The sequence below is a fragment of the Odontesthes bonariensis genome, chromosome 7 (genome assembly GCF_027942865.1).
Source record: "Odontesthes bonariensis isolate fOdoBon6 chromosome 7, fOdoBon6.hap1, whole genome shotgun sequence".
NCBI classification, from domain to species: Eukaryota; Metazoa; Chordata; class Actinopteri; order Atheriniformes; family Atherinopsidae; genus Odontesthes; species Odontesthes bonariensis.
Window position 1 is genome coordinate 28,465,313 of NC_134512.1, and position 15,241 is coordinate 28,480,553.

General features: G+C 40.8%; 1 protein-coding gene across 1 annotated transcript; it reads right to left on the reverse strand.

Annotated features, from left to right (window-relative positions):
• Positions 1–5,801: 5,801 nt before the first annotated feature.
• Positions 5,802–15,205, reverse strand: api5 (apoptosis inhibitor 5). Its single transcript, XM_075470441.1, has 14 exons — positions 14,902–15,205; positions 13,744–13,905; positions 12,567–12,660; positions 12,406–12,471; positions 12,050–12,201; positions 11,578–11,784; positions 11,318–11,422; positions 9,939–10,028; positions 9,248–9,429; positions 8,987–9,080; positions 8,829–8,885; positions 7,418–7,497; positions 7,145–7,287; positions 5,802–6,444 (listed from the first exon to the last, which is right to left on the reverse strand). Exons 1-14 carry the CDS (start codon positions 14,971–14,973, stop codon positions 6,365–6,367), a joined length of 1,584 nt encoding a protein of 527 aa, XP_075326556.1. The 5' UTR covers positions 14,974–15,205; the 3' UTR covers positions 5,802–6,364.
• Positions 15,206–15,241: the final 36 nt, after the last annotated feature.

Sequence of the window (15,241 nt, forward strand, 5' to 3'; positions counted from 1 at the left end):
AAATTAAAATATTGCTGCATCTCTACGGCCTGTTGAGCTTTAACCCTCTGCCTTGGTCCTTTTTGAAACATCGCAACACAATAATCGTACCTTCCAAAACACTGTCTTTTCCACTTGGATCTCTGCCTGTGTGTATGTGGTTGTGTTTTTGTTGTATACACACAGGTCCTTGTTAATTTGTTTGATGTCCCCTCCCATTTGCCTTGTGGTTTTCCGTTCCAACTCGTAGGCTTCATCTTTCTAGGAAACAGTGGGTGTTTTGGTCTGATGTTTACTATTGGGCCCTTGAGAACAAGGGAAGCATACACACTGAAAATAGAAGGATTCAAGGGATCCTTTGACACGGGATCCCCTTAAATATTGAACTATTGCAACTACAGGCATCCAAAAGTGGTTTAACACTGTTGTAGTGCCATATTTTAATGGGTTTTGCTTAGTTTCATGTGTGGAAAAAAAGATCGAAATTTGAATAAAAGTCTAAACAAAATACAAATCTAAATTAAGTTGAATCAGAAAACAGGCTTCAGAAGTCCCATTCATCCTTTGCAGACTTATGTATGTTTTGAGGGATGCAAATGTATGTAACAATTTATTAAAAAAATGGAAACCAACTCAAAATCACCGCTAATCACTATTACCATGTTCTCTGTGTAGAACCATTTTTGTTGAGAGTGTGTACAGAGGGATGGCTGGCCGGGTTTTGTTTGAATTTCAAGCCCAGATTAAGGAACCCTGCGCCCTCTCCTCCCTCCCCTCCCCTCCACCTATTTATTTTTCCATCTCTCCTGCCTAAATGATGTCAATGGAAGCAGAGCTAGAGTGCTATTTTTAGAACAACCCCCCAGCCACACACACACACACACACAAATACACACAGCACCATCACTTACATCCCTATCCCAACACACACACAAACCATCCTTAGCATCACGAGTGTGTGTACTGTATGTGTTTGCTCTTCGTGCTGGGTTATTGCTCGTGCAGCCGTACTTCCCTTCCGCAGTGGAAGGTAAAAGAATTGAGGGGGGAAAATACCCATTGACAGGGACAGGAGCGATGCGCGCCCCCCTGCGTTCTTATTGTTCTTTTGCCACTGCTCTTCATTCACTCACCTCGTGCCGTCATTCATTCATCCCTTTGCCACTCACTCATTCACACAATTCCTCCCGCAGAGCCTGAATGGACGGACAAATGGGTTGAAAGTGGGAAGCCACCAGTTCAGCTGGTGCACTCTGTGCAGCTGTTGCACTGGTTTCTTAGTTTGTTTTCTATACATTTTCTGAAGGTAAATTGGAACCAACTATTTATTCGCGTGAAAGTGCGTGCGCACACATGCTTGTATGTGTAAAAAATAGTGGGTCGTGGGTTTGGAAGTTGGGGGGTGGGTGTTAGCGTGTTAAGTCTCGCGGGACAGCAGAGTACACAGTCTTCCTTGGATATGAGTTTTGGGAGCTGTGTGCATAGGCGAAATACTCCCTCTCTCTCCACGAGTCGTTCTTTATCTTGACATTCACATGCTAGATTACGTAAAGTAGATGGAGGGATCGTGTGCTCGTGTGTGTTTGTGTGCATGCTCATGGTCTCCGTCCATGATAAATAAATACATGGCTTTGCTGCACAAGCGTCTTTGATAAAAAAAAAAAAAATGGGATTCACGAGTTACATTTTTTTAGACTATATACCTTCTATTTTCGAAAGCCAGCCGTGACAAAAATAAACTAACCCTCCCACACCCCACCCCACTCCACTTCCTAAAACCCATCATCCACCCCAGTTGTTGTTAGAGTCGGAAAAGCCGAATTTCAAACCAGGTCCTCGTGAACGGAATATTGTAAACTGTCATCAGGGAAGACAGGAGATGATGCGAGCCATGGTGCAGGCTACACGGGCAGTGAGGATTAATCGTGATTTCCCTGAACCTCACCTTAACACAGCATAAATAGATCAGGTACATTTATTTTAGTCATTGCTTTTCAGTGGAGGAGGAGGGCATCTTCTCTTCGAATATAAATAAATACGGATGTCTCTGTTGCCTATACCGAAAATATCGGCTGTTTATATCTGGTCGTTTGTGTTTTTCTTGCGCAACCTGCGGATTTCAAGCGTTTTCGTTTTGTTTTTTTTAATAAACAAACTAATCCCGGTTTGGGGTGCGTTTGCAGAGATAAGAGCTGGTTATTATTTATAGCGAAACTGTGTACATCCACAGCGGTCGCACGTGCCGCAGCCGCTTCCCTGCACTCCTGCTGAAGTTGACATGTTAACACTCACTGGCTGCTATATTTAGCCCAGCCTCACAGTGCTGTTACTATTCCCAGCATTGTACATGAGGGGGCGGACGGTGCGGCTTTTTTTTTCTTTCTTTTTTTTTTTCTTTTTATAAAAGGGAAGAAAAAAGTTCCCTTTCACAACTGATTTATTTTTGCACGAACATTCCGACCTGCTATCTGCCGCTGACACCAAATTAGTTCAGGGACATTGCAGTTAAGGCTGTCACGAATTCAAGACTGAAAGAACCAAGAGGAGTTGTGATTGATGAGAAATACCAATAAAGGTATACAACGTCATTCTCACGTCTTTTTCGCACGAGTCTGCAGAAAGGCGTAGCCTACATGTGTGCTCCAAAACCAAAAAGTTGATTAATTTGTCGAACATTTCTGTCAACTTTGTAACAAGTTAAGTTAGACACGAAAAAAAAACCCACCTTGGCCCTTTCAAGTCTAAAGTATTTTCAGCACAGGGGACAGATCCCAAATGGATTTCAGTCAAAGGCAAAGAAGTTCAGCACCATAGACAGCTCCCAACAGGCCACGCCTCCTACGAGAAACTGGGAAAAGACAACTGTTATTCAAAAACAAATAGATGAAAATCATTTCCGCTACAGAATTTAACGCAGTGCACATGGTCTTTATAGCACTTTAGATGTCACTCAGATAAAACCCTTCCCTATCAACATCCTTCGGTTTGTCTCAGCCATAGGGGCTTTATCAAAAAGCGTCCCTTATGATTTGTAGTGCTCGTCTCACGAGACTGTGATGGTCAGTAAAGAGAGCCAAAGTGCATCTGTCATCAACGGTTTTGGTTATAGTTCTTTAGGAATTCAATACTTCATCTCTTTAAACACGCAGATGCAAACCTGCAATATTACAGATAATAAAAGTAAGCACAAAGGAGGGCCTGTGAACTGCCCACCTTTCGACTGCCATTTCCTTATTGCCCATCTTCAAGGGCGTGACACGTGACATACTGAAACCATTAAATCTGCACGTCAGCCAAAGTCACGTCATACTTTTCAGGACACCAATCATGGTTGCTGGGAGTGTTTGTCCAGCTAACACGGTGTCATTGACGGAGTATCAGAGGTAAAGTCCACAAATAGAGCAACTACTTCACCTTACTACAGCCAGCAAATCACATGAACTGATATCTAAGGGCAACAACTTGTCCATTGAAACTTGCACCCATTCACGGTTATTGTAGATTCTGGGTCTGTTTGGGTACAGTATGAAGGCATTATTTCATCACCAAAAACAGTTGCTGCCTGACTGGGTGGCAGGCTGGTTTGGGAAATACCTGGTCACGATCAACGAGGAAATGGCTTATTTTGGTGTCATGGCGCCCTCTACTGTCCCGAAGGGAGAATTTCAACTCAGACATGAACGCATCACGGCATGCTTGTGCCAAGAACTGTACAGTATTAGAGAAAGAAAATACATTATTTGACAGTGAATTATGTAAGACGAGGTGTCACGTTAGAGAAAATGGAGAAAAAACAGTCACCTACTGTGATGCACAATGAATAAATAAATTCAGAGCGGTATAGAAAAAGCATTCCATTTAATTCAGCCCTCTCATTTGTATTGTGTTATGTTTTCGGATCACTGCATCAGTGATAATGAACAATGACTAAGAAACACACATAAGGTTTGATATATCACTGTGGCTCAGAAAAAGGAGGCAGGGTGGTTTACTTCTTCTCTGCACAGCACGTTCGGAGTGCAGTGATCCTCAGCGCGCCTTAACCCGAAAACAGAAATACAAAGAGACAAAAAGACATCATGAAAGCTTTAAGTGACTCGTTCGGTGGGGATAAAAATAGACTAGCTGCTTCTCAGAGGAAAGCCCTGGTCTAGATCGCCCTCTTCAGGGGAGACTCTGCCAAGACAAGTGACGCCGTGTGGTCCAACTTCATTTTAATCCATTTCTTTTGTTTTCGGCTGTAGCTTCACTAAAGTGTGCCTCGGTGTCATAAAGAAACCGCGGATGAAGACCCAAATATACCACAGTTACATTAGGAAGCATTTCCTTTCTTAAGTATTTCACTTGATCAAGAACAATGCAGTCGACGCAGTTTATTGCAATAATCATCCCCTTTCTCAAGCCAGCTGTAAACTGAGCTTTTGATTATTTTTTTTAAAAACATGCCAAACTGAAGCGGATTCAAATGAAATACTCTTTCATCGCTTCCCAAACAGGAACAATCGACCGTAGCCTCACGTTAAGTGTAAAAAATATTAGGCACCCTATATTATGTGAAGCTTTTTTGTTGTTCCCATTAAGACCATTAAGAGTTTACCATTAGCCTAGCTGTCTCACTGTAAAAATCTGCCACAGTCGAATGAGAAAACTGAGTTAAAGCGCCCCTCCTCCCCAGGAGAGTCCACCTACACACAATAGCACATGTGTCTTTACACGCAGACCTGTTGCATCCACTGAGCTCGCTGTGTGCGCGCAAATGTCTTCCTGGCTGCCTTTAGTGTAAATTGAAACAGTTTGGTAGCTTTGTTCTCAAGATTCATTTTATCGATTAGTATTCGCAAAGGTTCTGGTGTAAAGACAATACTCACATGTTTTCAGATTGCGAGCAAGTATAGATTCCGATTCAAATTGGATTCAAAAGAGTTTGCACCGTTTGACGTCTGTTTGTAATGTCACACTAAACACCCCATTTAATGCCCTCAAGGGTGCTTTTTTATTATTATCTCGAATTAAGCACCCCGTTCAGTGTTTGAACCGACTGGTGTACAAAGGATTGCTTCAGCCTGTGGAACCCTTCAGCTTTGATTTGATGGTAACATTTTATATTTGTATTTAGGTCATCACTGGGACAGGAAAGATTATTACAGGCCAATCCTAACATACTATAAGCTAATTAATGAAGTCCCTGCAGTGCTTCAAACTACAGTTGATATACATGTAGATTTTGGGAATAGCGCATAAGAAAAGTTCTTTAGCAAGTGTGCGAGTTGAGATGGTGTACTAAAGTGTACTAAATGTAGCTGATGGAAAGTCCTCACTAGGACTCGAGTTTGTGTGCACAACTCAACATTCCCCCAGATAATCGGAAGCACCACAAGGGTGTGTGGAATAAAGTGTGCTAAACATGGCAGGAACTGTTCATAGATCTTTCAATAACAGAGCTCCATTCTACCCTTCATCACTTCAAAGCAAACACACACTCTCCTCTTTAGACAGAGGAAGGGAAGACTAATGCAGTTATATTTGTGTGTATTCTAAATGTACATGCCATGTTGTGAGCTAAAATGATCCTTTCTTCACTCTGGCACACATATACAGGGGACTCTATATAGAAAAATTGGAAAGGAAATACAGGAGGAATGGAATTAACACGTGGGTGAGGGACTGAACGGAAAATAGGCTAATTTAGAAAATCTTTTGGATGCCGGAGTCAGGATTTGTGTCGAGATTGAAAGGAAAATAGAAACGGCAGCATAAAGTCGAGCAGTGGGATATTGATCCCGGACGGAAGTTGTACACGAACCAGTAAGGGACAAGAGATCCTCCTTCCAGACAAGTTTATGATAAAAATCCAATGAAACAGTATCATTGATTCATACAAAGTAGCATAGTCAGCCAATTCAAATTAAGCTCAGATAAAAAAACAAAACGACAAGATTAAATAAAAAGGTAGAAATGGGTGCATTAATAAACAGGTTGCAAAACAAGAGGATCCTCATATTTTCCTACAGCTATCTGACGAAAAATATCAGTTACAACTTGGCGGTCTTTTCTTCCACAAAAATACACAGAGTCGTCTAAAATTTTAAAGGGAAAACCAAAAAGAAAACCAACAGCAACACACATTTATATTAGCTATCACCTTGGCTGAGAGGAACACAGAATGAATATTGAAATGGCCGGTAGAAAAGTTGAAGCCTGTTTGATATTCTGAAGACAGGAAACCAAACTTTCACCTCCAAAACACAAACTAAAAGTAAAATCTTTCTGTGCAAGTGTAAGTTTACAAAAAACAAAAAAAAAGTGGATGACAAATAGTCCGTCTCAGTGAGGAAAAGATCCCGATGTGATGCAGTTCGATGAGCAATATGTACACTACTGTGTTTCAGTAGATTCGGCCTCTGCTCCTGTTGCCCCTAGCGCCGAAGCCTCGTCCTCGGCCGCCCCTGAAGCCGCCGCGCTGCTCTGAGGAGACAAATTGGCAAAATTTAGTACAAATGTCAGACTCCCATTGTATTAAAAAAAAAAAAGTGGTATCCTGTAGAGACTGTGCTGCAGCTGACAAACAAGTGCTCTGGAGTGGACAAATTGCAATAAAGAAGGAAGGTTGAGTTCAAAGAATGTTCACGTTGTAGGACATAAAAGAAAACAGACACGACACACAGTGTCTTCTTCTGGTTTCTTCAGCTTCACTGCAATGAGGAACACACCAGGAGATCAGTCCTGCCCACTACAATAGCCCTACGCAATGACCATTTATGATGGCATTGACTTATTTATTTGTACTGCAATACTAGAATAATTTATCATTCAATTCAGTAAAGTCAATTTGTATATGACCAGTCATTCTTTTATAATGTAAGATCATGAATCCGGATGACTCAGTAAATCTGACTTTTCTATCGCCACAATCGCATTTCATCACCCTCACCTGTAAATATCCATCTGGCAAAGCGATGAGTTCAACAATCATACAGAGCAAACATGTACAAAACGGAGATGTAGAGGTTAGAGCTGCCACTTGTAACCATTTAACTGAATTCAAACCCATTGTAACTTGTGATGGTATTGCCCAAATTAAAGATGAGTGAAAGTCTGATGTGGACTATGAAATTATGAATTAAAAGCAGACACACAGAAAAAGGTGCCACCCAGAACTCCTCACCGTAGTTAAAGTTGCCTATGGAGGCGCTGTACTTTCCACTGGGGGGATTGTAAATTTGTCGTGCGTCCCTTCGGGGCAAAGCAGGGATCTGTTTTTTTATGCTTCCACTGGATCCCATCTCTTCACCTGATGGACGCTTGGGCCTACAAATAAAAGTTGGTAAAGACCAATTAGCGAAAGCAGGGAGCAAATGAATGGCTTCTGGCTGCTAAGTTAAGGACTTTTCACCTCCAAACAGAGGGGTAAATTGGTGAAAAGTGGGAGCAGACTTACGCGACTGCCTCTGTCTTCTGGACAGGTTTCCAGGACAGAGTGACTGTGCTCTTGTATGATGGAGGATTGTGGAAGAGATCCTGAAATGAAAATAAAGGTTATTAAAAAAAAAAAAAAATAAATAGTAAAGAAAACATAAATAACTACTGGTTAAAAACCATGTGATATTCTATTCTTATGATTCACTAAGCTACCAGAAAACCAAACCAAACATATTCAATCATAACGTTATACCAAAGACCAAAATAATACAAAATTGAATGGAACACAAATGATAAATATCCGTAACAAATCATGTCAAATTTTCAGTTGTCACTTACACTGTCAGCAAAGCAGTGGATTTATTTGCAGGGCTGAATTTATTTGGATTATTCTAAATCCAAGGCTGGGAATATAGAATTACGCATCCACTTGTACAAAGTGACTGGGACTCTGCAGATGTGCATGCACAGTATGCATGTACATACTACATTTTGGTTCAGCTGTGCCAAAGCTTTGGACTCACAGGCAGGTAAATGATCTTCAGCACACTGTAGAGGTGTTGATAATGGTGTTTCAATAGCAAAGTCTTTCGTCAAAAGAAGCAACCGTGTTTATTTGTTTCAAATGAATGTTGATTGATCAAGGTGCAAGCACAGTCGTTCAGTCCGCAGTTACTAATATTAGGGCTGTGGGTCGCAGAGGAACCCAGTGCATTCTTGAGGAGTGCCGATGATGATGAAGTTCAATTCACACAATGCAATGAACTTTAAAAGGAACCCCAACTTACAAGACTTACAGGCTTTAATATGTTGCAATTACCCTTTGATAGAAAATATGTTGGAAATATATGAAATACATATGACATTTAAGACAACAGGGGAAGTAAACAATACTCTGCAGCTTTCCTAAATAACAGATGGAGCAAATAAAGCTTTTTGACTAACCAGTTGTTCTTTCACCATGTCTTCCCTGATTTATCTGATACCTTTGTCAACTTGCTTTAAGAGGAAATAGTTCACGCATTTTTTTTATTATTATTATTTTTTTTTTTTTTAAATCACCATGATTTTAGCCATGAGCAGTATGACAGTTAGCATACTGACTGAAAGTCATGTTTGCCACAAAACATTAGTATCAGGTGTGCATTTCTCATAATGTCCTTAGTCTTTTCTTCACCTCTTTTGCTGCCTTCAGGTTCAAATTGAAAATCATTGAATGGAAGTTATTCTGTAATGAGCTACTTGGGGGGGAGGACCCATCTAACGTCACTAATACGCAATGTACACAAGTCATTTCAGTCAAGGTTCCATTTAACCTAAACCATGCTCACCAGTTGCCAACTAAAGACTAAATGGCAACCATATGTAATCATATAGCAAAATTGAAACGGTGACCTATTTTGTGCCCGGTCCCTTTCCAAGGTCCTTACCTTGATGAGGATGTTGATGTTGTTTGTGATCTTGAGGGCCACCACTTTGATCTTGTTCTGTTTAGATAGAGAAGACGTGTTGGATGTGTTTAAAATGAACAAAGTTATCAGTGAAGCCTCTGCTTTAGCTGAGCAGTACGTCATCAGCAGTCGTTTACCTCTTCGGTCTTGAGAGCATCTCCGGTCTTTCCTTGCAGTGCTACTCGCAGTTGTCTGATGTAAACCTGTAGGCCTCTGGCAAAATACTGTAACCTGTTTGAACCCAAAGCACATCCAATTCCACGTTAAGTGGCCACTTTCAGACAAAACGACAAATGTAATCTGTAGACCCAAAATGGATGATGCATTTAAAATACATACATAAAAAAATAAATCAAACTTTGATCAGATTCATTTCACTCATTCTCATAGTCACTCACCTGATCTTGAAGTCTTTGACGCGCTCAGCATCCACTTTGTCGAGCAGGAAGTCTGGCAGCTTCTTGCCAAGCTGGTGGAAGCTGAATAGGAGACACTCTACATAGCTGAACTGCAGTTTGGGCTCCTCGCTTGCTGAATTCTCGCCGTTTTCCACCTCCTCTGGTGGCAGTGGCATGAACTCCTAAACCGGAAGAAGAAATAAAAAACAAAACTTTTAATATATAAATAAAAGAGCCGGCCCCTGACATATTCTCATTACTCTAAACACTGTTTGGTTTAGGTGAAACGTGGCACCTTGGTGCGGCGTGTAGGACACAGGACGTGGTGCCTAGTTTCTCACTGAAAGTTCTTTCAACATTTACGAGCACTTTTCTTACACCGGTTCAGTCAGATATTAGTTGACTGAAAACAAAAACATTAAAAAAATTTAAACCACCTAAATTGATTATTAGGCTGACTTTACAATACAAAGCTGAAAGGATGATGTCGGCTTAATGTCTGACCAAAGCAATTTGGGCGTTTTTTGTCCTCAAACAGTGCTGTACAAGTAAAGTCTACAAAGTTCAGCGTAAATAAAATAAAAGCAATAAAATCTCCAACTATCAATCTTGATTTTTATTTTTTTAAAAGCACATTCCCAATTGCCCCCACGTTTCTCTTTCAAACTGCAACAGAGCAACTTGTTCTTACCAGCAGCTTGGTGAACATCATGGTGAGGTTGGACTCAAGCTTCTCCATGTCTCCACAGAACGGACTCATCTCAGCCAGCAGCTTCAGCACCTACAAACAGACACATGCATATCTTAGCAGATCTCTTTGGGAAGTAGAATATATAATGTATCTAGCGAATGAGAAAACATGTTGCATGGTGCAGACTTATAAACCCGTTAACAACGTGCACTTGGCTTGCACCGCTGACAGGTGGCTGCCACGCTGACTCTGTTTACTACTAGAACCGCTCATCAAATGTCATATTTCTCAAGCCTCTCAGTGCTGAGTCAGGCAGATTTTTAATTTTTTTGTAATGGTATACTGGCTTGTAATTGTTGATGTGGAGTATACAATAGAAGATGTTCCAATTAGAACCGATCACAAGAAGTAGCCGACATCTATTATGGTCTAGATCAGGGGTCGGCAACCCGCGGCTCTTTCATCCTTATGCTGCGGGTCCACGTGGCTTGGGAAAATAAATTAAAAAGTATCCAAGTGTATTTTATTTGTGTTTTTTACTTGGTAGATCTAAATTGGAAGATTATTGTGATCTTGAAATATTAAAATTAAATTATATTTAATTATTTTTTATTGCTCAAATTATGCGTCACACTCGCCGAAAGCCGGCATATGCCCGCCAAAACGCTGTGCCTTTATCAAGACTTTCAACCCCAGGTAGGCCAAGTATGGAGCAATGCAAGAAAAAAAAAAAAAAATATCTGAGGAAAATAGAACATTTAATGACACCATAGTTGTTTAAACAAAGTGTAAAGATATTTAAAAAAAACAAAAAAAAAACAATATCTTCATTTTAGATTGACAATCTAGTGTTAACGGTTGCCGACTCCTGGTCTAGCTTTGAGTCACTACCCTATAATAATTGTTAATACTATTAGATGAGAAAAAAAATTAACTGTCAGACAAGATACGGAACACATACAACTATCTAAACAGTCTTGAATCTGAAATAAGCATTGCTTGGGAAATGGCTGGATTTCACCCAGCGCATGGTGTTATCAGGTAAGTGGACCCCTTATATGCATTACTCAAAAGCGTTTTTTTGTGGAATATAATTTCTCTTTAGCATCAATAAACAGACAGTGAAAAGAAAATTGATAAACTACAATGTGGCTGGAGGCACACAGAGGCCAAATTCTAAAAAAAAAGAACAGAAACCATATTAGAGTTAACTTTGGACGAATAGATAGCAACACTGAAAATGGCATTAAATCTTATAACAACTGTACATTATAGACTGCATGATATTTCAATGGATAGAACCTATCTTACAATCTAACCTTTCTTAAAGAGAAAGGGCCTTTACAAGTCAGTCATCTACTGTGAAGTGAGGAACTCACCTCCAACTGAATGTCCAGCTCAGCCACAGGGCTCGTCAGGGTGCTGAGGTTGGGCAGGACGTGTTCACAGAAGTAGGAGATGAAACGGGTGGAATGGACATTTTTCTACAAAACAGAGACAACTGTGATTTATCCAAACTTACAAGTGCTCATCTCTCATCATTACAGCCTTTTCACAACATGTTAAGACACAAATTCCAACTAAGCTTCAATTGTCTCTTTCAACATGATGCGAGTTGGGCGCATCTGGTTCTACTCACAGAGAATAACGGCAGGGCTTGGCGTGTGCACTGCAGGAGGCGGTCCACGGTGTCTGGGTCTGCTGGGTTGAGGGCTTGCTCCAGGTCAGCCTGCTCCACCACCAGCTCCACAAGCTGCTGTCGCCCATTTACGGTCTGCAGCACCCGCAAACCCGACACTACACGCATCAGAAGCACAAACTCCTCTCCTGTCACGTCCTCCATCACCTGATGAGGCAACAGGGCAGAAGAATTCTTTATCAATCTATCAATCTTGTCTGTGATTGCACACATAGACCAACATCCACCAAATGCAGACCCCTCTTTTTTTCTTTCATCCACTGTAGCAGAGTCAGCTTTGTTCTTACAGGGCAGCACCAGGACAGGTGAGTTTCAGTAAGTATAATTCACTCAAAATAAATGCATAACTAAGATAGCCACCAATTAAATCTATCATCAAATATCGTGAATAATTTCTACACCATTTACAAACCTTCTTTGTTTCTGTGAAGACGTACTCATCCACCTCCTTTGTCATGACATCCTCCGTTAGGGTTTTCAGTTTGGTGGAAAGAAACTTGATGGCCCTTTCTCGCACAATGTCCTCACCTTGGAGGATCTGAGAGAAGAGGCCTCCAAGAGTACCTGGATTGATTTAAAAAAAAAAAAAAAAAAAAAAAAATGTTTTTATAAAAAGAAAAAAAAGAGGTAGATTGGATAACTTCTTCAATTAATTAAATAAATGCTTTCAGATATGGCTCTGATGGATAAAATAGTAGGCAATGCAAATAATTCTTTCACAATAAACACACATGCAAAACATCAACAGGATCGGGAAGCAACACTTACCCTTGGCATCCATCTTGAAGATAGAAATCAGTGCTACATTAACTTGGTTGAACTCTGCCGAATCATCTAGAAACACAACCATATCCAGAAATAACTACCACTGCTCAGCCATCAGCCATGTGACCCACCAAATGATACATGGGAGCCAGAATGTTTAATACCTGTCTGAAGGAGCTGGGTGAGAATATCTGCAACCCTGCAGATGTTCTCACCAGTTGCAAACCGTGGAAGCTCCTTTATGGCCTGTCGTCGAATCTAGACAAAGAAACACAGAGCATTTTATGAAAAAATAAAAAAGCACTGCTTTGGAAGACCTTGAATAAGAGGACTGACTACTTGGTCGCATATGGATTTATTTTTAGCTGTGAAGCTTCAAATGTGGGTTACATCACAGGTAGGGAAATCATATAAACAAGAAACTCTTCCCAACAACTTGTCGTATTCCCACAAGCTCAATAACTGTTTCTCAATGTCTAAAATGAGCGATGATCAGACACCTAAACATGCGAACGCTTTTAAATAAAACACATTTATCTTCAATCTGCAAACAGTGGCAAGGATGATAAAAGCTTTGCTGTTAGCAGGGAAGGTCATTTGTTAACACTGAGATGCTGCTCTAGATCACTACTACAGTCATCACACATGACCACCAAAGATGTTCTGAACAATGTGCAGAAAGTTTGACTTTTTCCGCAGCTGCTGTTCACACGAGCACATCACAGTGGGAGGCTTTCGGCTTTCTGCTGAAGATGCGCCCTCCCAGCAGGGAACGCAAGGGAGGGGGTGCAGGGGAATGTGTGTCTGGAGCGCAAAGGAGGCAGTACATGTTGAAGAAATTACACTATGTTGAGAATAGCAGATGAAGTTCCTCACTGGGTCCATATGATTACTGCATGTATGCATCCACATTAGCATGGAGCAAGCGGTCAGCAGCATCAGCAGAGAGGACAAACTCTCACCTGCGCACCTCCCCACATTTTATTGTCTCAGCAAAATTTGTTAACTTGGTGTGTTGTGCACATATAAATTTTGTTGTAATTCTTAAACTTTTATATAACATCTAAGCTGTTCCCTAAAAAAAGAATATAATATCATAAATCAGGTGTCAATTTATGATACAGTCGTAAATATATGTTATATTGTTAAAAAGATGAGTAAATTTGCAAATATCATTACATGACAAATCAGAGGCTGTGAGGACAGTATTGGCAAAACCTGCTTCCATCAGATCAGCACACCTAGAACCTATAATTTAACCCCGACAAGCCTAAAGAACCACTCAAACTGCCACTGAGAATGATTAAGCATCTATGAACATCAGCCTTGTTTGGTACTTACAGACACATCTTCGTCCTCACAGAGATCAAGCTGGGCATTAATGGCTAAATCAGCCAGTTCTGGAAAGCTGCTGAAGAACTTAGGAATAAACTGCGCTGCCAGTCGCTTCTCCTTCGGACCACCCTTCACGCCATTCAGGATTACTTGGTAGGCATCTTTGTGCTGCAGAATAAAGGGGAAGCACAACAGTGAGGACGTTTGACATTATAGCAACATGCTGGACCTGCAGCTCACATGGGAATATGGAAAATATCGTATAGCATTATCAGAAACAACAAATGTAAACTTATAGACCAAACAACGGGTTTACAGCCGTAGATCTATTTATGTAAAAAATAATAAAAAATAAAAACTCAGCCCACTGGACTTAATTTGCAGATGAGCATCAGGTTGGTCATAATGGAGACTATTCATAACAAAGTGAAAAGCAGCTTTTAAAAGTAAAAAGTAATATTGCAGATTTCAGTTGCTGCTGAAGCTTGCTTCATAAAACTGATTAAAAGACAATATGTCAAGATAAATTTCATCGTTTCATTGTCGATTTTATTATTTGAGCTCAAAAACTCAACACAAAAAGAATGTGTGCATTTTCAAATCCTTTAAATATCATTAATCAAGGCTGATACTAAATAAAACCGTGAAACATGTTCCACATTGTCTTGCCAAGCCGAAACTAAAGCTGGGGTCGTTTTTATTTTAAACAATACCTCGACTAGCAATGCTTACAACCTGCAAGTGTTAACTGCGATTCATCCGAGAGTGCGATGTGAGGTAGTCTGTCATTTTTGTTATGTACCGCGAACTGACGAGCTGATCAGTCCAAATGTGTCCATTGCTAAGTAGGGAATCTTCAATGAAAATTGTCGCGGTGGATTTCATAAAAACTAAACAAATAGTTACTTGCGTGGTTAAATTAAAAAATAAAAAAAAAATAAAAAAATAAATCTCACGGGTTCACTCTGTACCGTCTGTCGTTAGGGTCGCCATACCGAGGCTATCAACATTAGCCTTACCACCATTGTAGCTAGCTGCAGCTAGCCTAGCACGCACAATGTTATGAAATCAGCTGACTTAAAAATAGAATGTGGTACTGAGGCCAATACAACAACGTTCACATTTAAACCGCGTTTAAAACGGAGCAAGCTGGTCTTTCTTTACCTGGCTGAGGTTGTCCTTAGCGTCAGCAAGGACCCCGTAGCTTCGATAGAGATCCTCGATGGTGACCGCCATCAGCGTGTGTCCAAAGTGCCTGCCGCTCTCAGATAAGACCGCTGATTGCACCTCAGTCACTTTGGTTCAGCTTCACACGACGGCAGAACGAACAACACTGTGTTATCAAGAACTATGTTGTGTGTAAAGGGGACGGGGAGATGCAGTTTCGAAAAGCCAGTGAATGAACAGCCCCTGCGCTCCGTTTTCCCGCAATGTTCCCTGGCGTGCAAGCTACGATGCTACGGAACAATGTGCACTGAGCATGCGCTTGTTTAGTCAACCGAGC

Excerpts from the sequence above, each read along its gene's own strand:
- api5 (XM_075470441.1), bottom strand. The coding sequence starts at position 14,973 with ATGGCGGTCACCATCGAGGATCTCTATCGAAGCTACGGGGTCCTTGCT. Across the intron at positions 13,906-14,901 it reads CTAAGGACAACCTCAGCCAG|CACAAAGATGCCTACCAAGT; the intron begins GTAAAGAAAGAC and ends TTTATTCTGCAG. Across the intron at positions 11,785-12,049 it reads TCTTCACAGAAACAAAGAAG|GTGATGGAGGACGTGACAGG; the intron begins GTTTGTAAATGG and ends TTGCCTCATCAG.